We start from the raw sequence: 24612 nt of genomic DNA on the forward strand, positions 1-24612 counted from the left end.
CCTCAGAGATGGGCATGTTTCATCTTCACAGCTTTGTCTGACCCTCTTAGATATTGACACTTTTTCCTCTTTACTTTTATTGCCCTTTGTACATAGATCTCTTGTGTTAATTATTGTTGGTTATTTTTTTCCATTCCATTCAGTAAGGTGCTTCAGGATATAGTCTGTCATGCCCTTTCATTTTTATTTTCTAATACCTAGCTGCATACTGCTTTATATACTAGGCACTCAGTATGTTTTTGTTGAGGTAGAAAGTGAATCAGATCCAGATTCAGCTTTTTTATATGATATGTATGTTTAAAATATAACTATACATACCTTTTCTTGGTGAATATCACTTCGCCACCCTCAGAAAAACCTAGTGATAACCAGAATTCTCTGGGTCATTCATCTACACTTCTCCATGGTATTCTGATTAAGAGCTTCCCAACTGATGGATTTTGGCACACTGATAATATAGGTTATGGATGTGCTGAGAGAGTAATCCTCTCCCAGTAGGGCCTGGGTTTGACAAACTCTTGGACAAGGCACTTCCCACTATGAACAGGGACTCAGCCTGCTATATTATTTTAATTTTCTGTTGAGTGAAAGGTTTGGTCAGTATTGTTCTGATGTATTGTACATAGAAAAGGAGATGCTACTAAGTCATTTGTCTATACATTGTTTATGATGTTTTATTTCTTGTAAGTTCTGTTTATTTACTCATTCAGCAAATACTTAGGAAGCACTTACTGTGGAGTTCTGCTATACTCTTTTCTCTTTATCAAACAGGAAATAGGGAAGCCAGCCCTCTAATTACCCAGTCACAAGACAGTCCAGCAAATTCATTTGTGATCTGTTGCTGAGCTAGTTGGGCTTCCCTGGTGGCTCAGACAGTAAAGAGTCTGCCTGCAGCATGGGAAACCCAAGTTCGATCCCTGGGTCGGGAAGATCCCCTGAAGAAGGAAATGCCAACCCACTCCGGTATAGTAATCAGGTTGAGACGCATCAAGTTTGGGACTTGTGGAAGAATTGCTGCCATCAATGAGGCTCTCACCTTGGCACAGCCATTAGAACCCCTTGACTTGTTATTCAAGTGATATGAAGTGGGGAGGAGAATAACTCTTAATTGGGAAATGATTACAATTTACTACTGATATCCTCTCAGAGGTGTGAAAGGAGGCAGGCTAGTTGTTAAAAAGACACTGAACCTCTCCTCATTCATGCATTCAACTTAATATTTATTATGTCACTCTGGGGATCAGGCATTGAACTAGATGCTAAGAAGACAGTTGTGAGAGGAAAAAATAAAAAGACACTATTCTTATATTGTATATCCAATGGAGAAGGAAATGGATTGATCAACCACTCAATCAGTCAATACACAAATATAACAACCACATTTGCAACAAGTGCCATCAAGGGTAGGTACCAAGTATTAAGTTTTCCGTCAGTCATATCTAACTCTTTGTGATGCTATGGACTATAGCCCACTAGGCTCCTCCTCTGTCCATGGGATTTCCCAGGCCAAAATACTGGTAGCCATTCCCTTCTCCAGGGGATCTTCCCAACTCAAGGATCGAACCCAGTTTTCCCACATTTCAGGCAGATTCTTTCCTGTCTGAGCCACCATTACTTGCTGCCTGGTATTAGCAAGGAATAGAACCAAGTGAGCTTCCCTGGTGGCTCAGTGGTTAAGAATCTGATTGCAATGCAGGAGACCTCCTGCAATACAGGAGATGCAGATTCAGTCCCTGGGTTGGAAAGATTCCCTGGAGAAGGAAATGACAAACCCACTCCAGTATTCTTGCCTGGGAAATCCCATGGACAAAGGAGCCTGATGGGCAGTAGTCTGTGGGATCGCAGAAAGAGTGGGACATGACTTGGCAACTAAACAACAAACATCATCAAATAAGCGATCAAAGAAGACTTCTGAAGAATTGCTGTTGAGCTGTGGTTGAAAGAATGAATAGAACCTAACTGAATGAAGACTGGCGTATAGAGAATTTTAAGAGAGAGGAAGGAACATGAGCAAAAGTCTTCTCTGATGGGTGCAAGCATGGGACACCCATGGGAATGGAGCCCAGAAAGTGAAGGGAGAGGAAATACAGGATCAGCCTAGAAAGATATGTAGAGACCAGGTCCTGCATAGCCCTTTCTACCCAAAGTGGTCAGTGAACCAGCAGCATCAGCATCACTTGAGCACTTGTTAGAAATGTCATCTCAAACTCTGCCCCACACAGAATCAGAATCAGCATTTTAACAAGATGCCCAGGTTATTCATGTATACATTAATGTTTGAGAAGCACTGCTATCGGCCAAATGAATGAATTTATGTATCAGGAGGGAGATATCTTTATTATCCATGCATGCTCATTTATGTCCAAGTCTTGGTGATCCCATGGACTGTAGCTCCCAGACTCCTCTGTCCATGGAATTTTCCTGGCAAGAATACTGCAGTGGATTGCTATTTCATCCTCCAGGAGTTCTTTTCAACCCAAGGATCAAACCTGTATCTCCTCCATTGGCAGGCAGTTTCTTTACCACTGAGCCACCTGGGAAGCCCTATTATCCATGGCAGATAACTAAAAAATAGTTCCCTACTTTTTTTTAATTGAAGTATAGGTAATTTACAATGTTGTGTTACTTTCAAGTGTACAGCAAAGTGATTCCATTTTACATGTGTGTATGGGTGTCTTCTCTTTCAGATGCTTTTCCATTGTAGGTTATTACAAGATACTGAATATAGTTCCTTCTGCTATACAGTAGACCTTTGTTGTTTACCCATTTTATGTGTAGTAGTGTATATATATTAATCTGAAACTCCTAATTTGTCTCTGCCCATCCCCTTTGGTAACCATAAGCTTGTTTTTTATGTCTGTGAACCTATTTCTGTTTTGTAAATCAGTCCATTTGTATCATTTTTAGATTCCACATATAAGTGATATCACGTATTTGTCTTTCTCTTCTGACTTAATTTGATAATCTTTAGGTCCATCCATGTTACTGAAAATGGCATTATCTCATTCTTGTTCACTGCTGAGTAATATTCTAACTTCTTTATCCATTTGTCTGTTGATGGACACTTAGGTTGCTTCCATGTCTTGGCTGTTGTGAATAGTGCTGCTGTGAACATTGGGGTGCATGTATTTTTTTGAATTATGGTTTTCTCTGGGTATATGCCGGGAGTGGGATTGCAGGATCGTATGGTGACTCTTTAGTTTTTTAAGGAACCTCCATACCATTCCCCATAATGGCTGCGCCAATTTATATTCTCACCAACAGTATAAGAGGTTTCATTTTTCCTCTATACCTTTTCCAATATTTACTATTTGTAGACTTTTTAATGGTAACCACTCTAACTGGTATAAGATGGTACCTCATTGTTGTTTTAATTTGCATTTCTCTAATAGTTAGTGGTATTGAGCGTCTTTTTATTTGCTTATTGGCCTTTTCATGGTCATCTCTATGCCTTCTTTGGAAAAATGTCTGTTAGGTTTTCTGCCCACTTTTTGATTGGGGTTTTTTTTTTTTTGAGCTATATGAGCTATTTGTATATTTTGGAAATGAATTCCTTGTCAGAAACATTGTTTGCAAATATTTTTACCCAGTCTGTAAGTTGTCTTTTTGCTTTGTTTTATGTGTGGCGGTTTTTTTTTTTTTTTTTTTTTTTTTTTGCGGGGGGAGCCGGGGGGTTGCTGTACAAAAGCTTTTAAATTTATTTTGGTTATTTTTGTTTCCAGTTCAGTTACTCTGGGAGACAGATCCAAAAAAACATTGCTGCAGTTTATGTCAAACAGTGTTGTACCTATGATTTCCTCTAGAAGTTTAGGTCTCTAATGCATTTTGTGTTTATTTTTGTATGTGGTGCTAGAAAACGTTCTAATGTTTCGTTTGAACATTTCATGCTTTTACATGTAGCTGTGCAGTTGTACCAGCACTACTTTTTGAAAAGACTTTTACCCAGTGTATATTCTTGCTTCCTTTCTCTTAGATTAATTGACCATATGTTCATGGGTTTATTCCTAGGCTGTCTGTTCTCTTTCCTTTATCTATATGTTATATGTCTGTTTTTGTGCCATTACCACACTGTTTGGATTACTGTAGTTTGCAGTAGTCTGAAGTTGTCCCTCTGCTGTGTAATGATAATTTTAAAGAGACATCAGGACTTGAACATAAGACTTTTCACTTTTTAAAACTTTCAATCTGGTGGTAATGTTGGTAGTGGCAGTTGTTCAAAAAATGTTAAAGCTCAGAGGAAAGGTGATTAGGATATTTCCTAATACTATATTCTGTGTCTACCACCTTCTCAGATGTTTATGCAATGTCTTGTTGAGTATGCAAGGCAAAATGTTGGCGGCATTATATGTTTCTTTGGGGTGCACTTTATGTATACCACTGCATTTGCCATATTGTAGCTAACCAACTAAAAGTGGGTTAGACTGATGTTTTAGACTAGTCTATCTGTGAAAGAGAACACTGGAAAAAAACCAGCAGACTATAAAGGATAATAGCAAGGAGATTGGTTTGAATTGTCTGAGTTATTAAACTGACAGATTTGTGAGGAGTGGGTAGAGATTACACTGAGTAAAGGAGGGCCCTAAAGAGACAGTGGTGGTTTTGAAAAATATTAGGTGTAAAACCCACGTTTCAGTAGCAGTCTATACAAAAGATCAGTGGTATGCAGATGATGGTGTAAGGGGAACGCCAGGTGGTGTCCCATCTCCCTGTCCTCACCCAAATGTACAACTGGGGATGGAGGAGACTAGGAAGTGCCAGGGCTCCAGGAAATACTCAGACCCTGGTGTAAACATAGCAGGGTGTGAGGTTTGGTGTCAAGAGCACTTAGGCTCAAAGCCAAACTTTTCCATCTTAAAATTTGATCTTGGGCAATATACTTAGTTTCATTGAGCTTTACTTTTAATTTTTTCTTAAATTTCTAAATGGGAATAATGATACCTGGCTTATGGTGTAGTTTTGGTACTTCCTAACATGTAAGATTAGCATTCACTAAGCTGTCCATTAATGGTGACTCACACTAAGTTGTTTACATTAGAAATAATATTCTTTCATAAACTCTGATAGTTCAATTAGAATGATCTTACTGTGTTCCTAAGGGAAATCTCCTTGTTCATTTCAACAACAGTCTCCTTGTTCTTGCTGCCCAGGAGAAATGATGATCAGGTGGATAAGAGCTCCTCACAGAAATTCTTGATTTTTTTGATGAATTGTTTCAGCATTTAATATGCTATTTGGAGACTTCACTTTCTGATAGGAAGAATTTAGCTTATGATTTTTCTGAATTAACCCATATGGACTCACATAATTTTTTTCCCTAGAGCTTTTTATTCTTTCTCACATAAGGCTGGATTCAGCCTTATGCCCAGATACAGGGTATAAAGAAGGTATGCAGTCTCTTAGACGCTGATCTATCCTATACTTCATGTCGCCATTTTTAACTAAAAGATAAAATAAAGCTGAGCTAGTGGCTCAGACAGTAAAAAATCTGCCTGCAATGAGGGCATCCTGGGTTCGATCTCTGGGTTGGGAAGATCCCCTGGAGGTGGGTATGGCAGCCCATTCCAGTATCCTTGCCAGGAGAATCCCCTTGGACAGAGGAGTCTGGCGGACTGCAGTCCACAAAGTTGCAAAGAGTCGGACACAACTGAGCAAGTAAGGACAGTACAGAATATTATTAACTAAAAAGAGAGAAAACAGTAAAAGCAACAGCTACAGTTAAGAAACTAAACATCAGTTACATAGATTAAAAGGTTCAATGTATGGACATAATGCTTCATCCAAATTAATTATAATCTAGAAATAAAATGTGTTGAGTAAAAGTGTGTATACGTTTCATTGCATTGAATACTTTTCAAAATTAAGGTCCCTAAAAGTCAATATCATCAGTCTAGCATGCACAGTTTTGGCCTTTAACAGAGTGCTAGACATGATCTTCCATGCCTAAGAAGAAGTAGGTCAACTAGCTTCCCAATTTCAAGAAATTTTGGTTCTCCATATCCTGCTGCTGCTGCGTCGCTTTAGTCATATCCGACTCTGTGGGACCCCATAGACGGCAGCCCACCAGGCTTCCCATCCCTGGGATTCTCCAGGCAAGAACACTGGAGTAGGTTGCCATTTCCTTCTCCAATGCATGAAAGTGAAAAGTGAAAGTGGAGTCGCTTAGTCCTGTCCAACTCTAGCGACCCCATGGACTGCAGCCTACCAGGCTCCTCCGTCCATGGGATTTTCCAGGCAAAAGTACCAGAGTGGGGTGGCATTGCCTTCTCCATATCCTACTGATTAATAAATAGTGCCAATATTCTACCCACGTGTTCTCTGAAGTTTCCATTTAGCACATGTAATTATTTCATAAAAAATTTTTATTCATATGATTTAGCAAGTTTCACACAAAAGATACCCCATGGATTAAAAGCCTTCTGTTATCACTATTCTTGGGATGTTTTTTCACATCTTCCAGTGGAAGAAGATGTGAAGAAGACTCCAGTGAGGCTTCCCTTGTAGTTCAGTTGGTAAAGAATCTGTCTGCAATGCAGGAGTCCTGGGTCAGGAAGATCTCCTGGAGAAGGAAATGGCAACCCACTCCAGTATTCTTGCCTGGAGAATTCCATGGACAGAGGAGTCTGGTAGGCCACAGTCCATGGGGTTGCAAGAGTCGGACATGATTAGCAACTAAACCACCACAGTGGGAGAAACTGATTGTTTTGGGGTTTTTTTTTTTTTTTTGGAATAAGAATGGATGATATCTTTAGAAATAAAATGTGGTTGTAACAGGTTAGAAATGTTAGGAGTCATCACTGGTTGAAGATGAGGCTGAAACGAATAAGTTTATAACTTTTCAGAAACAATGTTGACAAAGGAACATTGTCAGCGTTTTCAAAACAACGTTGACAAAGGAAGATATAATTTTCTTATTGTTCTTTGTGCTGGAATATTTTGTCTTTTTACTTCCTGGGAAGCTTCCTGAGTCCAAAATAACATAGTCATTTCTTACCTGGTTATTCAGCATTACTGGTTTTTAAGTACATCTTTAGTTATCAGATCTTTTGGCAGTAGTTTTATTTTTAAAATCAGTGTATAATTTAAGTAGCATATGTTACTTTCAAGTACCTGACAGATGTGTGATTTTCTTAGTAACCAAGATATTACAACTATGCTAAGTTGATATCCTGAGGAACCAGAACATATTCTGCTTAGTATTATGTCACTATTAATCTTAGGAAGTACTTACAGGTGAGATGAGGTGGTGACATCTATTTTACTGAAGCAGCATAGGGAGAATAGTATGTGTTGGTGTAGGTCTAGTTTCTTGGACTTTTAAAAAACGCTTATTACCACTCTGACAGTGTACTGTAGTGGAAAGAGGATAGGACTAACTATCAAGGGGCCTTACCATTTGACTGATGGTGTCTCTTCTCTCTGAAATCTCTTTTTCTTAGTGTACTAAGGTTGCATGATTTTCTGGGTTGCTCAGTGTTACCTCCTAAAAGGATAACTGAAGACTTTCTGATTTCCATTTGCTCTAATCACTTAAGTGCTCAGGGAACTTTTAAATAAAAAATATTGATGTTATTTTAGCTGCACTAAGATGTTTAGTTGACTTTAAAATCCCATCTAGGAGTAGACCTTAGCAATGCATGGATAGTATAGTAAGTTTAACCCTATGGAAGGAACTGATAAGTCTGGAGAACTATGATTGTTATATTGGTGATTATTAAATGGTAGGACTAGCAAGTGATAGAAAAATGGATACAGTGTAATCTCACTTATACACCTAAAGAGCAAGAGAGAGAAATTTAAAATATCAGACGATCTGAATTTTTATATATTTAAGGAGAAGTCTATTTAGTTTAGGGGTGGAAGGCATGAAAGATGGGGTAGGTAAAAGACTTTCACTTATTCTATATATATCTTTATATGAATTCTTTAAATAAACACATTTATTATTTTTGTAGTTTAGGAAAATAAAATCTCAGGTATAAATGTCTTTAGAATTTAACACGTTACTACCTGAGCAGTCTGTAAATTTACTTTGAAAATCTTCATCTTGGAAAATAATTACTGAAGAGACCGGAAGGAAATTACAAGGAACCATTCCTTTGTGGTATACAGTGCAAGCATAGGAAATAAGCTGTTTTGATCTGTTGATTGAATTAATTTATTTCTTCAGACCTTCAAGACATTCCATATTCTGATTGGTGTGAGCAGACTATCCATAATCCCTTAGAAGTCGTTCCCTCTAAATTTTCTGGCATTTCTGGATGCAGTGATGGAGTGTCTCAAGAAGGCTCAGCCAGCAGCACCAAAAGTACAGAATTGCTACTAGGTAAGTTTTCAGATTTAAATCCAAACCTTGTTAACATAACTGTACTTAGTTGTTTGTTGTTAATGATGAGTGCTGTTCATTAGTTGTCTCAAATCTGACAACTTACTTTTATTGGGTATATTTAGTCCACCATTGTACCTGCATCAGCTCCTGACACATACTCACTTAGCTGTCTGCTTTCATTAGAAAGAATTTTGATCCCAAAATGATTGGCAGGTCATGTGCAGTTTATCTTAGTTTTATATATATCTTTGGTAAAGTTTAAAAACAAATTCCATGAGTTATAGTAATTTTCTGTTGTGATACAGATAAAATATTTTGATCTTCTTTTCAGGTGTTAAAACAATTCCAGATGATACACCAATGTGCCGTATACTCCTTCGTAAAGAAGTTCTGAGATTAGTCATTAATTTGAGTAGTTCAGTTTCAACTAAATGTCATGAAACTGGGCTTTTAACGTAAGTAAGCTTTGAGATGAGTATTCTTTGCTTTTTTATGGTAAATACTTAAAAAGTTTGATCAATTAGCTTTACATCAGTAGTTCTCAACCGCATGGCATATCTGAGTGAGCTTAGATTTTCTTCATCTACTTCAACCAAACTAACATATGGTAATAAATTGAATGCAGAAGCAGGTATGTGAATCCAATGGTTTTCTATTCAGCCAGACATTAAAAAGATTTGTAAAAATGTAAAACAATAGCAACTCTTCTCACTGTCTTGCTGCTACTGCTAAGTCATTTCAGTCGTGTCCGACTCTGTGTGACCCCATAGACGACAGCCCACCAGGCTCCTCCGTCCCTGGGATTCTCCAGGCAAGAGTACTGGAGTGGGTTGCCATTGCCTTCTCCATCTCACTGTCTTAGTTTTGGAAAATATAGTTATTTTTCATTAAAATATATGTATTTATGTTAACATGTAATGATTTTATTTTTTAAATGAATTAATGCTTTGAAATTTTCTAAACTTTAATTTCTTGTATGTTAATTATTGATGGCTATGGCCCACAAAAGTAAAAGTAAAGAATCCACCTGCAATGTGGGAGATGTGGGTTCGATCCCTGGGTTGGGAAGATCCCCTGGAGAAGGGAAAGGCTTCCCCACTCCGACATTCTGGCCTGGAGAATTCCATGGACTGTATAGGCCTTGGGGTCACAAAGAGTTGGACACGACTGAGTGACTTTCACTTTCATGGCCTACAAAAAATAAGATTTGGGGGTTTCTCAACAATTTTTAAGAAAGTAGAAGAATTCTGAGACCATAAAGCTCAAGAAAAGCTGGCATACGTAAAAATAAGTGACATTTTCTTGGTTTAATTTTTCCCTATTTTTACTCCTTTCTTTTAATAAAAGTTGTAGAATTTTTTTTGCTTTTCTAAGTCACAGCAACATGATAAAAGAATATTCAGGCCATCTTCAACATCTTTGTTTTGCACTGTTTAAAGCTGTGATCCTCAAAAAATGAAATGGACTTCAGGGTCTCCTGTGGAACTTTATAAAATGTAGTAGCACATATACCAGGCCCCCACTGCAGACCTCCTGGCCAGAAGCTTTAAGTGTAGAGGGTCCTTTACCTGTATTAGCCCACCCCACTGCTGGTTCTGAGGTGCTGGACCAGGCGAGAGCCACTACTAAATGCTGAAAGATACAAAGACAGAGCCCAGTCAAAGTTTAACTTCAGTTTAACTTTAAAATTTTATTTCTATTTTATTTTTTTTTAATTTTATTTTATTTTTAAACTTTACAATATTGTATTGGTTCTGCCATATATCGAAATGAATCCCCCACAGGCATACATGTGTTCCCCATCCTGCATCGCCCTCCTTCCTCCCTCCCCATACCATCCCTCTGGGTCGTCCTAGTGCACCAACCCCAAGCATCCAGTATCGTGCATCGAACCTGGACTGGTGACTCGTTTCATATATGATATTATACATGTTTCAATGCCATTCTCCCAAATCATCTCACCCTCTCCCTTTCCCACAGAGTCCAAAAGACTGTTCTATACATCAGTGTCTCTTTTGCTGTCTCATATACAGGGTTATTGTTACCATCTTTCTAAATTCCATATATATGCGTTAGTATACTGTATTGGTGTTTTTCTTTCTGGCTTACTTCACTCTGTATAATAGGCTCCAGTTTCATCCACCTCATGAGAACTGATTCAAATGTATTCTTTTTAATGGCTGAGTAATACTCCATTGTGTATATGTACCACAGCTTTCTTATCCATTCATCTGCTGATGGACATCTAGGTTGCTTCCATGTCCTGGCTATTATAAACAGTGCTGCGATGAACATTGGGGTACACGTGTCTCTTTCCCTTCTGGTTTCCTCAGTGTGAATGCCCAGCAGTGGGATTGCTAGATCATAAGGCAGTTCTATTTCCAGTTTTTTAAGGAATCTCCACACTGTTCTCCATAGTGGTTGTACAAGTTTGCATTCCCACCAACAGTGTAAGAGGGTTCCCTTTTCTCCACATCCTCTCCAGCATTTATTACTTGTAGACTTTTGGATCGCAGCCATTCTGACTGGCGTGAAATGGTACCTCATAGTGGTTTTGATTTGCATTTCTCTGATAATGAATGATGTTGAGCATCTTTTCATGTGTTTGTTAGCCCTCTGTATGTCTTCTTTGGAGAAATGTCTCTTTAGTTCTTTGGCCCATTTTTTGATTGGGTCATTTATTTTTCTGGAATTGAGCTGTAGGAGTTGCTTGTATATTTTTGAGATTAGTTGTTTGTCAGTTGCTTCATTTGCTATTACTTTCTCCCATTCTGAAGACTGTCTTTTCACCTTGCTTATAGTTTCCTTTGTTGTGCAGAAGCTTTTAAGTTTAATTAGGTCCCATTTGTTTATTTTTGCTTTTATTTCCAATATTCTGGGAGGTGGGTCATAGAGGATCCTGCTGTGATGTATGTCGGAGAGTGTTTTGCCTATGTTCTCCTCTAGGAGTTTTATAGTTTCTGGTCTTACGTTTAGATCTTTAATCCATTTTGAGTTTATTTTTGTGTATGGTGTTAGAAAGTGTTCTAGTTTCATTCTTTTACAAGTGGTTGACCAGTTTTCCCAGCACCACTTGTTAAAGAGATTGTCTTTAATCCATTGTATATTCTTGCCTCCTTTGTCAAAGATAAGGTGTCCATATGTGCGTGGATTTATCTCTGGGCTTTTTGTTTTGTTCGATTGATCTATATTTCTGTCTTTGTGCCAGTACCATACTGTCTTGATGACTGTGGCTTTGTAATAGAGCCTGAAGTCAAGTAGGTTGATTCCTCCAGTTCCATTCTTCTTTCTCAAGATAGCTTTGGCTATTCGAGGTTTTTTGTATTTCCATACAAATTGTGAAATTATTTGTTCTAGCTCTGTGAAGAATACTGTTGGTAGCTTGATAGGGATTGCATTGAATCTATAAATTGCTTTGGGTAGTATACTCATTTTCACTATATTGATTCTTCCAATCCATGAACATGGTATATTTCTCCATCTATTAGTGTCCTCTTTGATTTCTTTCACCAGTGTTTTATAGTTTTCTATATATAGGTCTTTAGTTTCTTTAGGTAGATATATTCCTAAGTATTTTATTCTTTCCGTTGCAATGGTGAATGGAATTGTTTCCTTAATTTCTCTTTCTATTTTCTCATTATTAGTGTATGGGAATGAAAGGGATTTCTGTGTGATGATTTTATATCCTGCAACTTTAAAATACTGAGTTATTCTGGGCCAGTAAATACATTTTGTAATGTCTCAGGCCAGTGAAAAAGAATATTTCTCACTTTCTAAGAAGTATTTGGGTTTTTATCATTTTAAGAGATAGCCGAAACTTAAAATAGTTATAGTTTAAGTGTGAGCTAGGAATATTTACTATTTTATATTCTTATGCCCTCACTCCAGATATGTCACTTGATCTATATATCCAGAGGAAAAAGATATTTTAAAATGATATTTTGAAAGAAAATAGGCAAGTCATTATTATAATTTTTATCACATCCTAGTCTTTTCTTTCATTTTAGAATTAAAGAGAAGTATCCTCAAACATTTGATGACATATGCCTTTACTCTGAGGTTTCCCATTTGCTGTCACACTGCACATTTAGACTTCCATGTCGGAGGTTCATACAAGAATTATTTCAGGATGTACAGTTTTTACAAGTAAGTAGGATTTGTACTTCTGAACTTTATCTTTCAAAAATATTTGTTTGAATTAAACTAAAAGTTTTGAGATTATATCTGTTGATAGACTAGAAAGTCATTAATAATTTACCACTTCTTCCCTAGATGCATGAAGAAGCAGAGGCTGTCTTGGCAACACCACCAAAGCAAACTATAGTCGATACATCTGCTGAATCCTGACCTCATATTTATGATGTATATAGATGTAGACTATATATATATATATTCATATTTGTGGACTTCTAAAAGCCTCAAAAAAGCCGACTGACTGGGCAGCAAAGACAGGAGTATCTTCTATACGCTGTTCCAGCAATTACTGGTACATGAACAGTTGGAACTGCGGACTTCCCTAACCAAAACAACTTCCTCTACCCTCTGTGGAGCCCCATTGGGGGTTCATTATTCATTACCACAGTTTTAAGAGTTTTAGTTACCATTGTATGCAAGATTCAAGCACTGAGTACCTACATGGGTTTTCTACTTTTCATTTTAAGAGCATAACAACAGTGGAACAGTACGGTATGCAGAAGCACCCTACACACCGTTATTTCTGAATTCCTTTTTTAGGGTAAATATAAAGATGCCTTGTTTGTTAACTAATTTTGGAAGCCAGGAATCAGTGTCTTTGAGGCTGCATCCTCTTAGCACAATGGGATGTTCTGTAACTGCTGGTATTAGAAGGGGATCTTTGGCCCTTCCACTTTTTTCTTCATGTTTATAACACTACTTCAGAGGTTTTTAACCTCAAAGCGAAAGAAGAGCCTCAACAACCAGGACTTATAAGTTATTTTTATGTGACTAGACTTACATAAAGTTTCTTGTTTTCCATCTCTTTAGTTTTATTGCAATGTGTTTATTATAGGCTATTTGAACCGATTAAGGTTTTTCACTACAGTTCCTGATTAAAATCAGAAAATTATTTTATAATTCAGAGTATTTTTCATTTATAAAATGCGTATGTTCTCAGTGCACTTCCATTTCCATTAGCTTCCCACATCACCATTTTAACAGGAACTTGAACAAAGCACTATTAATTTAGACCTAAAGTAAAAGAAAGCATTAAATAACACCTTGGATCTCTTGAGGAAAAGATACGGTTGCCTACAATTTATACATTCCATGGGAAAAGAAGAGCCATAGTTTCTTTTAAAAAAATCCTTGGTGAAACATTATTACGATTAAAAATTGTAGTGAAAAGCCTTAAGTACCAAATTTTAAAGCAGCAGTAATTTAATTTTTATATCAGTGTTCTTGTTTTGCACAGACTAAATGCAGTGATAGGTGAGTTTATGAGTACAGTAGTTGCCTTTATCACATTTGTGAAGTTGTTAAAGTTGATGAGGGCAAAGTTTTATTTGTTTGTTTAATTTGTGTATGTCTAAAGATATTTGGAAATCTTTACAGGAATTAAACATATATGCAAATTTGTATATAAAAAAAGCATGGCCATCATCATTAGAATGCTTATAAATGAAAGGATCTTTTTTGAGGTCTATATATAAGTAGAAAAAAAATCCAGCTGGACTGATTAGGACCCTTTTTAAATTGATTTGTTTAGACCATTTTTACAGTTACGCATCAGCTCTGACACAGTCATAGTACGGGGACTAGTATTTTCCTTTATTACAGTTCTTTTTTATAATGGGCTTGTTCTTTGAGATCTCTGTAAAGAACCCTGTGAACTAGAAAGCATAACTCACAGAGATACTTTTTTTTTTTTTCTTTAATTTACTGGCACTGAAAGTTCCAATTGAGATGAAGCCTTTCATCTCACTTCATAACACCTCTTTGACTGCACTTCAGTGAATTGTTCTTACGTGCACTGTGTAGCAACTTACATTATAACAAAGCAGATAAGGGCTGTAAGCTGCTGCTTATGTTAAAAAGTGGTTCTTCAGATTTTCTTTCATAAAATCCAATTGAAGATAAAACAGATGCTTTTTTTTTTTTTAACTTTAATTTATCACTGAACCCAAGTGTTTATTTAAATGTCAACAGTACTTCTAAGAACGTTGCCTGTCACCTTGGTCTTTGGTCTTGGATGATGAGACTGCCTTCCAGAGAACCAAATGTCAGAGATACTAGACCAAATAGTGGTTTAAAACTCCAAAGGAGGTAATGTAGTAATCTTATTAATAATGGGATTAACATATTTTAGACATTCATTTTTAAACACTACCTCAGTTAATATAGAGTATAAAATCTGTGGTTTAATCCCTCAAAAGTTAACAGTAAATTCTTTTTTGTTACACACACACACACACACACACATCTTCATCCCTGGACCCCACCTCACTCATCAATCCTGAAATGAAGTCTTTGTTACTATTAGCCTGAACAGTTTTTTGGATTATTACTTTGAAAGATATGTATGTATATATCATAATATTTGCCTTTAGCACTTAGTTTGGGGAGACACTCAGAGCTTTGTGGTTCTCAATAATCTTAAAAAAAAAAAGATGTCTATATTAAATGTATAGTGCTATTTGGTTTATCCATGTTTCACTGACAGGTCTAATACGTTTTCTTTAAGTACTTATTTGTATAAAAGTAGACTTTTACGATGAAAAATGCTCACATGCAGTGCCAAGTGATTTACTTAGGTGTTTAAAATGTTAAATTATAGCAGAAAAGATTAGGGATGTTGTCAGTGGTAATAGAAATAACTGAAAAAAGCATCTATATGTAATAGATATTACCAGACTATAAAATACCAAAATAATGTCAATACTGTAGTTTTTCAAGATTTTAGAATTAATCTTAGTCCATATAAATTTGTACTACTGGTAATTATTGAATAATTTGGAGGAATTTGAGCAGTTGTGCTGGTTATAAACTGTGAATTTCTAATTGTAAAGTGAATTGTTGTTTCTAATTGAAATTTTTTTCAAGAACAGATTTCAGCTTCACATACTAAGTAAATACTGATAAATAAGGAAATTAGAAATTAGTATTTGTAATTAAACATCTAAAATTTCTTATACTTTTACTTCCTATTTATGCTTAGGTAGATTTGAAGGGGGGAAAAGTCTTTTCTCCCTAATAAAAAATTTTCTAATAAAGATTGGTAGCATAAGGGCATTCTGTAAGACATTGACATTAAAAGAGGCTCTTTGGAGGTATATACTTTATTTTACTAGTTACTCTAACATCATATGTATAAGTCCTTTTGAAATGGTGTAGCTTTAATAGTTTTCAGCTCTTTTATCCAGAGCTTGAAGTAATTAAAGCTGAGTTTTTCAGGGCATATTACAGATGCAAAGTGTTCAACAGTGAGGTGTGAATGCTTATTTAGATTTGTCTACTGCTATTTATATAAAAAATTTTTTTCATTCCATTCAGAGGATGCCTTTTATCCCCACATTAAAGCACAGATCACTAAGCAATAAAAAGCAATCAAATTGTCATCCAAATTATAACTGCAGTTACTTTTGCATGGTGAGAGTGAGGTGCTAATTTTGTGTGAGAGTTTTGTAAACTACCTTGGGAAAGGTCCTTTGGAAGTAAGGTTTTTTCCCCTTTTGTCTTACGTTTCCAGTTTTGTCTCAAATTCACAATCCATTAAATTAGGGAAAAAAGGAACAATTAATTGAGAGAGTTTGATAAGAGCTGTTGGAATAAAAAGAACATTTCAGATCTTCCAAAAGTTGAGAAGGGTCTCCCTTGTCTCTCCATTCAGGAAATACATTATTACCAGCTTCACTTCAAGACTGTCACTACAGTGAAAGTTTGATTATAAAAGCATACCAGTAAAATTAATAGCAGTGCTTATCAGACAATGTTAACATCTGTGAGAATCTTTCTAGGAGCATTTGTTTTTTCTTTTAGTTCTAGGTTCCCAGGGTAGTTTTCATTCATAGTAGGTTTCTTTAATGAATGTGGATTTTCTCCCCTTTAGAGTATTTTTGTAACATAGGTGGATAGCTATGCCACTGCACGCATAAATTGCACATTTTGTTTGACTTTCTTTATAAAATATTTAATTTGAAAAATATAATTTATGCCAAAAAAGTATATCTTGTAATTTTGCCACTAATAGGTTGATTTAGCACAAAATGCAAAGTCTTTGGGCAGAGGAGGGGGGAGATTAAAAACTTTCATAGATAATAGTTGAAAAATGTTCCATTATTGGCCTGTCAGAAATCCTAAAGCTGCATTGTAAAACAAATGATGTAAATTAGTTTTGAAAAGTGGTAAGGGACTGTGAAAAAAATCTCAGACTTAATGCTCCCTAACCACATAATTTTTTTCTTTTTTATTTAGTAATACGCTGCTACATATTTGGAGGTTCTGGTGTTTGTAGGTCACTGAACAGACATTGAAATCTGACTTATATTGTATAACTGTAACATAGAAAGAAAAGTATTTATATATTTTCCGTAAGAATATTTCATTGAGTTGTGTATAATTTAAATAAGGTTTGTCCCTAAATGGTTTTGCTCACCTTGATTTTTTTTTCGTGGTTTTCTTGTTTTTGTATAATGTGTACAGTTTATGTCAAGGGCATTAAAAGCCTCCTGAAGCGTAATCTTATCAAAGGGATACATTCTTAATAAAATGTACTTAAAAATTCTTAACCTTGTGTCATTGTTCTATTTCAAATTTTAAAACCATCATTGTTGATTTATGTACCACTGAGGCTGTTACATGTAACTCTAGGTAAAAGTGACTTTTAAATACCACAGATAAGAATCTGGTTCAGTAACACATAGTTCAGTTCAGTCGCTCTGTCGTGTCCGACTCTGCGACCCCATGGACTGCAGCATGCCAGGCCTCCCTGTCCATCACCAACTCCTGGAGTTTACTCAAACTCATGCCCATTGAGTCAGTGATGCCATCCAACCATCTCATCCTCTGTCATCCCCTTCCTCCCACCTTCAGTCTTTCCCAGCATCAGGGTCTTTTCAAATGAGTAGTGGCTTGTTCCAAATGTTTTAAAATAGGTATTTATACTTTCTAAACACTTCATAATCTAATCAAACATCTTTACAGTTATTATTTTTTAATCGCAGATTATTGTGAAAGATTTGATAAAGTATATCTATCTTCAGAACAACTCCAGCTTTAGTGATTAATATATAGAATGAGCAATGATGGTATGATGGTAACTTTTCTGTGTAAGCTATTTGATTTCACTCAGCCTTCCCTTGTGGCTCAGCTGGTAAAGAATCCGCCTGCAACGCGGGAGACTTGGGTTCGATCCCTGGGTTGGGAAGATCCCCTGGAGAAGGGAAAGGCTACCCACTCCAGTATTCTGGCCTGGAGAACTCCAAGAGTCTGACCTGACTGAGCGACTTTCACTTTCACAGAAACTGGATCAGGTAAGCTAGCCAACAGCCACCTAGTGGCAAAAGAAAATACTACAAGGGAAATAAATGGTCAATCCTGGAGAATAAAATTCAGTGTCGAAGTTAGAGTCTGTTATCATTGACTGAATGTGGTAAAATGTATTCAGAAATAGATTTATTTGGGATAGTTTGGTTTTTAAATACATTTATGTGTCTCATTTTCATACTGCCTTCTACTCTATACTTTTCAACAAAAATGTAGTTGGCCCTCAAAAAGCACAAATCATCATCATACAGCTCATCTTTGAAAACTGACAATGTAGCTGAGCTTCAGAAAGTTTGTTTCATTTTTTAAAACTCTCTGGTGTATAAAGTACTCCCGGAGATAGTGAAAGATGGGGGAAGTCTGGCCTGCTGCAGTCCATGGGGTCACCAAGAGTTGGACATAACTTAGTGACTGAACAACTATAGCAAAATACCAAAGACTGGACAGTTTATAAATAACAGAAATTTACTTCTTACAATTCTGTTGGCTGAAAATCTGAAATTAGAGTGTGAACATATTTGGGTGAGGGCCCTCTTCACATCCCAGACTTCTTTTGTCTTATGTCCTCGATGGCTTGATGGGACTAGGAAACTGTAGTGTCTCTTATAAGAACATCAGTCCCGCTCATGAGAGCTCTAGCCTCATGACCTCCCAATGAACCCCATCTACTAATACCATCATCCCTGGGTGTTAGGATTTCAGTGTAGGAATTTGGGGAGGCAGGTGATCATTCAGACCATAGCAACTAATTCTGTATTGATTAAAAAAAAAAGTATGAAAACTTCCTCTAATGCTTAGAGGACAAATATATTTATTGTAAATACTATTTTAACTACTAATTTTGAAGGCTTTATATTTTCAGTTGTATCTTTTTGAAGGTTGTCATTTTGTTTTGGCCATGCCTTGCTGGATCCTGCTTCCCCTACCTGGGATTGAACCACGCCCCCAGCAGTGGAATCACAGAGTCTCAACCACTGAACCACTAGGGAAGTCCCTCTGAAGGTTTTAAAATGCCTACTTTATGCAAAATGCTTAGCATGTTTTGTAAATTCTTTGAGATGAAAGCCAGCTGGTCTCCACAGAGTTCTTAGAAGAAATACTAGATACTGTCTAATACAACCTGATTTTCTTAATAAATGACATTCTAGTGGAGACTCAGTTTCACTAGACTTAGTATGGGTCAGGTATTGGAATGTCAGCAGGCACTTCCAGCAGGTCCATGGATACATGTATATATGAATCACTTAGCTGTACACCTGAAAACTAACACAATATTGTCAATAAACGCGAATATAAAGTAAAAAATTGTTTAAAATCACGTCTAAAACCTAGTTAGTAATAATATTCTGTATCAATATCACTGTGATACTAGTTTCCTGTGTGACTACTAGATACTAGAACTGTGTGACTAGTTCTCTGCTTCCCGTCTACCTACCTGCAGCTGAGGACCAGTCACCAGGCTGAGGCGTTATTTGTACGTCTTTTGCCAGTTCCACCCACCATCAAAATATCCCGGAATGTTACTAACTAGGTTTAACGTGTGTTTTTAATTTAAAAAATTTTTTATTTTATATTGGAGTTGATTGACAATATTGTCTTAGTTTTCAGGTCTACAGCTAGGTGATTCGGATATACATATATCCATTCTTTTTCAGATTCTTTTCCCATATAGGTTATTACAGAATATTGAGTAGAGTTCCCTCTGCTATACAGTAGGTCCTTGTTGAGTATCTATTTTATATATAGTTGTGTGTTTATGTTAATCCCAAGCTCCTAATTTATCCCCCCCCCCACCTTTTCTGTTTGGTAACCATCAGTTTGAAGTCTGAGTTTGTTTTGTAAGTAAATCCATTCATATGAGTTTTTTTTAATAGTCCACATATAAGTGTATCATATCTGTCTTTCTCTGACTTCACTTAATGTGATATCCCTAGGTCCACCCATGTTGCTGCAAGTGACATTATTTCATTCTTTTTACTCTGTTGCATATACGTACCACATCTCTGTCCATTCCTCTGTTGATGGACATTTAGGTTGCTTCCATGTCTTGGCTATTGTAAACAGTACTGCAGTGAACATTGGGGTGCATGTATCTTTTTGAATTAGGATTTTCTGCAGATACATGCCCAGGATTAGAATTGCTGAATCACAAGAGCTTCCCAGGTGGCTCAGTGGGTAAAGAATCTGCCTGCAACGCAGGAGATGCAGGCAAATGTGAGTTTTATACCTGGATTGGGAAGATCCTCTGAAGGAGGGCATGGCAACCCACTCCAGTATTCTTGCCTGGAGAATCCCATGGACAGAGGAGCCTGGCGGTCTACAGTCCACGGGGTCACACAGAGTCAGACACGACTGAAGTTACTGAGCACAAAAGAATCGGACACAACTGAAGCGACTGAGCGGGCGCCCAAGCACATGGTAGTTCTAGTTTATTAAGGAACCTCCATTCTGTTCTCCATAGTGGTTGTAATCAATTTACATTCCCACTAATAGTGATGGGGGGTGGCTCCCTTTTCTCCATACCCTCTAGCATTTATTGTTTGTAGACTTTTTTATGGTAGCCATTCTGACTGATGATGTGAGGTGATACCTCATTGTAGTTTTGATTTGCATTTCTCTGAAAGTTAGCAGTGTTGAGCATCTTTTCATATGCTTTCTGGCCATCTGTGTCTTCTTTGGAGAAATGTCTGTTTAGATCTTCTGCCCATCTTTTGATTTGGTTGTTTTTTCATAGGTGTGATTATTAAAAAGGTATTATGGCTATTTTAGAAAAAGTAAAGCCAATTTAGAAAAACATTTACAAATGAAACCATGATTTGCTTCAAAATCGTATCAAGGAGGAAGACTGAATAAGACTATGGATGGACTAAAACAACCGTGGTTTAGTGGCTATTGGGGTTGATGATAGTACCTAGTAGTGGTGTTAAGTCGCTCATTCGTGTCCAACTCTTTGCAACCCCATGAACTGTAGCCCACCAGGCTCCTCTGTCCGTAGGATTCTACAGGCAAGAATAGTGGAGTGGCTTGCCATTCCCTTCTCCAGGAGATCTTCCTAACCCAAGGATCAAACCCAAGGTCTCCTGCATTGCAGGCAGATTCTTTACTATCTGGGCTACCAGGGATAGTTCATAAGGGTTTGTTAAACTCCTATTTCTATCTATATTTGAAATTCTCCATGAGTTGGTTTTTTCTTTTAATCCTGGTAATTCTGACACAAATTTCAAAGTTTCTGAATGACACTTCTTAAAACAATGCTGTTAAGTGGAATATAGTCTTTAAATACTGTTATTTAATTATTTATAGACATGGGAAAGGAATGTTTAGAGCCAAAACTAGGGTCATAGTGATACTGTAAGGACAAAGTTATATAAACCCAGCCATTTCCCATTGGTGTGTTGTTAAATTTCAGAAAGACATCTTTGTTTGACTCAGGTCAGTGATTCTCAAAATTGAGTGGGTATCTGAGTGCCTGGGATGTATTCCAGGCCTTGTGCCACACAATTTTGGTAGGGAGATTTGGAGTGGCACCTAGGAATTTACATTTCTAGTAAGCTCAGAACGTGATTTATCACTTACGATAATTCCAAGAGTTTCACTTCACTGATATAGAGAAAACACAAAATAATGCAGTGATGAAATATTTTAATTAAGGCTTAGGCAACATAAATGACTTCAAGGTTTTGTGCATTATTTTTCTAAAGAATATCTTTACAAAAGATACTACTTATAAATCAATCATCACCATCAATGATGTTTCCATGTATTTTTATAATTACATCATGACAGACACAAAGAGGCTAAATGATAACAATACTGGCCCCAAAGTCTTCTCAAAACAGACTAATCAAGATACTTGTTTGTACTGTGTTAGGTGTACATAGTCCATTATTCCAGCCAAAAGCATAGTTATATGGAAGGAAAAAGTTAAAAAGAATGAGCAGAAGTCCTGGTTTGTGTATATTTAGGTCAGTTAACAGCCATGTTCCTTTCAGCTCCTCCTCTCTTGTTCTTCATACTGTGGAATTGTGTGACACGGGGCATTTGGTACCGGAGGCACAGGCAGCACCATCTCCACCACAGCAGAGAAAGGAGCCCCTAATCACGCTTATTTAGAAGTATGATAAGTAAACATTAAGGGTTGTTGGGCAGAGAGAAGGGAAAGGAACTCGAGCGACTGAACACTGCTGCACAGCAGGTAGGTGCTTGGCATGTATTGGTCCAAAGAGACAGAGCTCCTGCCAAGCCACTGAGGAACTCCCACTCTACATAGCCTTTTACAGTTATACCATCACAGGAATATAAGGAGACAGTGAAGGTGTTATCTTGGCCCAGACAACCTACTGCAGAATCCACAAGAGGCTTACTGAAAACAGGTCATGTATATATCATAGTTCTTGGGGAAAAAAAAGATGAACCATAAAATGTGAATGAAATTAATGACATATTTTCCTTCTATTCTGAGGTAGTCATCAAAAATTGTAGATGTGTCTACTAAGTAGGAGTGCTATAATCTTGACACTGAGGCAGGGATTCTGTGCCAGCCCCACTCCTTAACTGTGGTAAACAACAGAAGGACAACTGTGGGGACCTCATCAATTCATTTGCATGGCTTACCCTATTAGATAAGGTCTAATCATATGGATGTAAGAGTTGGACTGTGAAGAAGGCTGAGCGCCGAAGAATTGATGCTTTTGAACTGTGGTGTTGGAGAAGACTCTTGAGAGCCCCTTGGACTGCAAGGAGATCCAACCAGTCCATTCTGAAGATCAGCCCTGGGATTTCTTTGGAAGGAATGATGCTAAAACCGAAACTCCAGTACTTTGGCCACCTCATGCGAAGAGTCGACTCATTGGAAAAGACTCTGATGCTGGGAGGGACTGGGGGCAGGAAGAGAAGGGGATGACAGAGGATGAGATGGCTGGATGGCATCACTGACTCTATGGACGTGAGTCTGGGTGAACTCCAGGAGTTGGTGATGGACAGGGAGGCCTGGCATACTGCAATTCATGGGGTTGCAAAGAGTCAGACACGACTGAGTGACTGAACTGAACTGAATAGGAAGAGTTCATCTTACTACTGTCACCACTTAAAAGCAAGTCTAAAATCTGTTTTGGTCTCAAATATATGACTTCATTAAACACACCCAGAATAAATTAACATTGACAATTTATGCTCCCGTAACGAATGTTCTGTGGCCTGAAATCTAGTTCCTTTACCCTTAAGATACAAAATGTATGGTAAAACTTACTGGAAATGCTTTCTTGCTAAAAGCTGAACTTTAAGGACCATAGCCACCCCGTCCAATACTGAGTGGATGCGGTGTGTCTCTCTGTCAAGTGCCAGGTCTACTGTCATAAAGGTGAACGTGCAAGGTAAGCCTGTTCCCACGATCCTGCCATTTCCACAGCAAGCCTGCTCCAAGCACAAATGTTAAATTTCATAGCTTTCTGACCTTTGAAACCTGCTGCTGCTGCTGCTGCTAAGTCCTTTCAGCCGTGTCCTACTCTGTGCGACCCCATAGATGGCAGCCCACCAGGCTCCCCCGTCCCTGGGATTCTCCAGGCAAGAACATGGAGTGGGTTGCCATTTCCTTCTCCAATGCATGAAAGTGAAAAGTGAAAGTGAAGTCGCTCAGTCGTGTCCGACTCTTCGCGACCCCATGGACTGCAGCCCACCAGGGTCCTCCATCCATGGGGTTTTCCAGGCAAGAGTACTGGAGTGGGGTGCCATTGCCTTCTCCATTGAAACCTAGCAAAACCATATAAATCAGACCTTCCAGTGGTGATAATTCACTGGGATTCAGCCCCGAGGTATCTGGTGGTGGAACAGTGCCAACTATGCTTCTACTAGTGTCTGTGTAGCATAAGGATATGAAGTGGGCAGTCTGCTTAGTGGCAGTGTTCACGCGGATCTAAAAGGGCAGTGGAAGATAGGCTGCTATTCTCACTTCGGGCGGGGGAGGCAAGACCCAGGGGAATAGCCATTTGCATTTTATACTCCGAACAGAGTGCTGGCTCTGGTGGATTTGTTGGTGGGCTCTCCCTGTCTCCAGACATGGGTGAAGCCAACTGGGATACATAATTCAAATTAGCTTCTCCAGCTGGGATTTCTCCCAGGGAGTTCATGTAGCTTTGTTCCAGTGTCTTGAGTAAATTTTCAGGTGAAGTCAGTGGTCCCAGCTGACAGTGTGGGGCTTGAGGGGTTACTGGGAAATGTCCACAATAACCCAAGTCAGAAGCTGCCTGATTATAGGTAAAGTTCTCAAAACAGATGCAAGGTCCAGGGCCAGAGTAGTTCTTCTCTGTTGGGAGCAGGTCCAGATAGGCAGGCTTAGTACCTTTAGTTTCTGTGGGTGACTTCCTAGTGCCTACGAACTGCATCTTACTCCCTTCGGGCTTGTTTACAACTTCAATAGCATCTGGAACACAGTCATTGACGTTCATTATTGTTATATGAGGATTCTCCTGAAACAGAAACAGAAAATGGGCAAAGATAATGTGTGTGTGTGTGTGTCATGGTATATAAAGCATGTGAAATGCACTGAGAGCTTCACTTTTTTATGTGTTTTATCCTGGTCACAAGTTAATGGTGGTGATCACAAGGAGGTGATGCTGAAAACCAAAGGATAGCCCCTGACAGAAGAAGTCACAGCTGGGTTCACGCATTTCATGGCTAGGGGAGCAGAGGTGGCTCTTGCTTTGTTACATCTTCCTGAGGAGGTCTAGGAATGTATGATTATTATAGCCCAACCCCTGGGTTAGTCTTTAATAAGTACATGGTATCCC

General features: G+C 37.8%; 2 protein-coding genes across 7 annotated transcripts in view; one reads left to right on the forward strand and one right to left on the reverse strand.

Annotated features, from left to right (window-relative positions):
* The window catches only part of RICTOR (RPTOR independent companion of MTOR complex 2), a 137929-nt gene extending 120859 nt beyond the window's left edge, over positions 1-17070 (forward strand). For all 5 annotated transcript variants that reach the window (XM_019982844.2, XM_019982848.2, XM_019982846.2 and 2 more), the window contains 4 exons: positions 8168-8323; positions 8658-8781; positions 12334-12472; positions 12599-17070. In XM_019982844.2, the coding sequence (XP_019838403.2) occupies positions 8168-8323; positions 8658-8781; positions 12334-12472; positions 12599-12673 (494 nt within the window). In that variant the 3' untranslated portion in view covers positions 12674-17070. The remainder of the gene's footprint in view (positions 1-8167; positions 8324-8657; positions 8782-12333; positions 12473-12598) is intronic.
* A 4382-nt stretch (positions 17071-21452) lies between these two features.
* The window catches only part of OSMR (oncostatin M receptor), a 68388-nt gene continuing 65228 nt past the window's right edge, over positions 21453-24612 (reverse strand). For both annotated transcript variants that reach the window (XM_070774737.1, XM_070774738.1), the window contains exon 18: positions 21453-24291. In XM_070774737.1, coding sequence (XP_070630838.1) covers positions 23716-24291 — 576 coding nt within the window. In that variant the 3' untranslated portion in view covers positions 21453-23715. The remainder of the gene's footprint in view (positions 24292-24612) is intronic.

Source organism: Bos indicus, chromosome 20 (genome assembly GCF_029378745.1).
Source record: "Bos indicus isolate NIAB-ARS_2022 breed Sahiwal x Tharparkar chromosome 20, NIAB-ARS_B.indTharparkar_mat_pri_1.0, whole genome shotgun sequence".
Classification (NCBI taxonomy): domain Eukaryota; kingdom Metazoa; phylum Chordata; class Mammalia; order Artiodactyla; family Bovidae; genus Bos; species Bos indicus.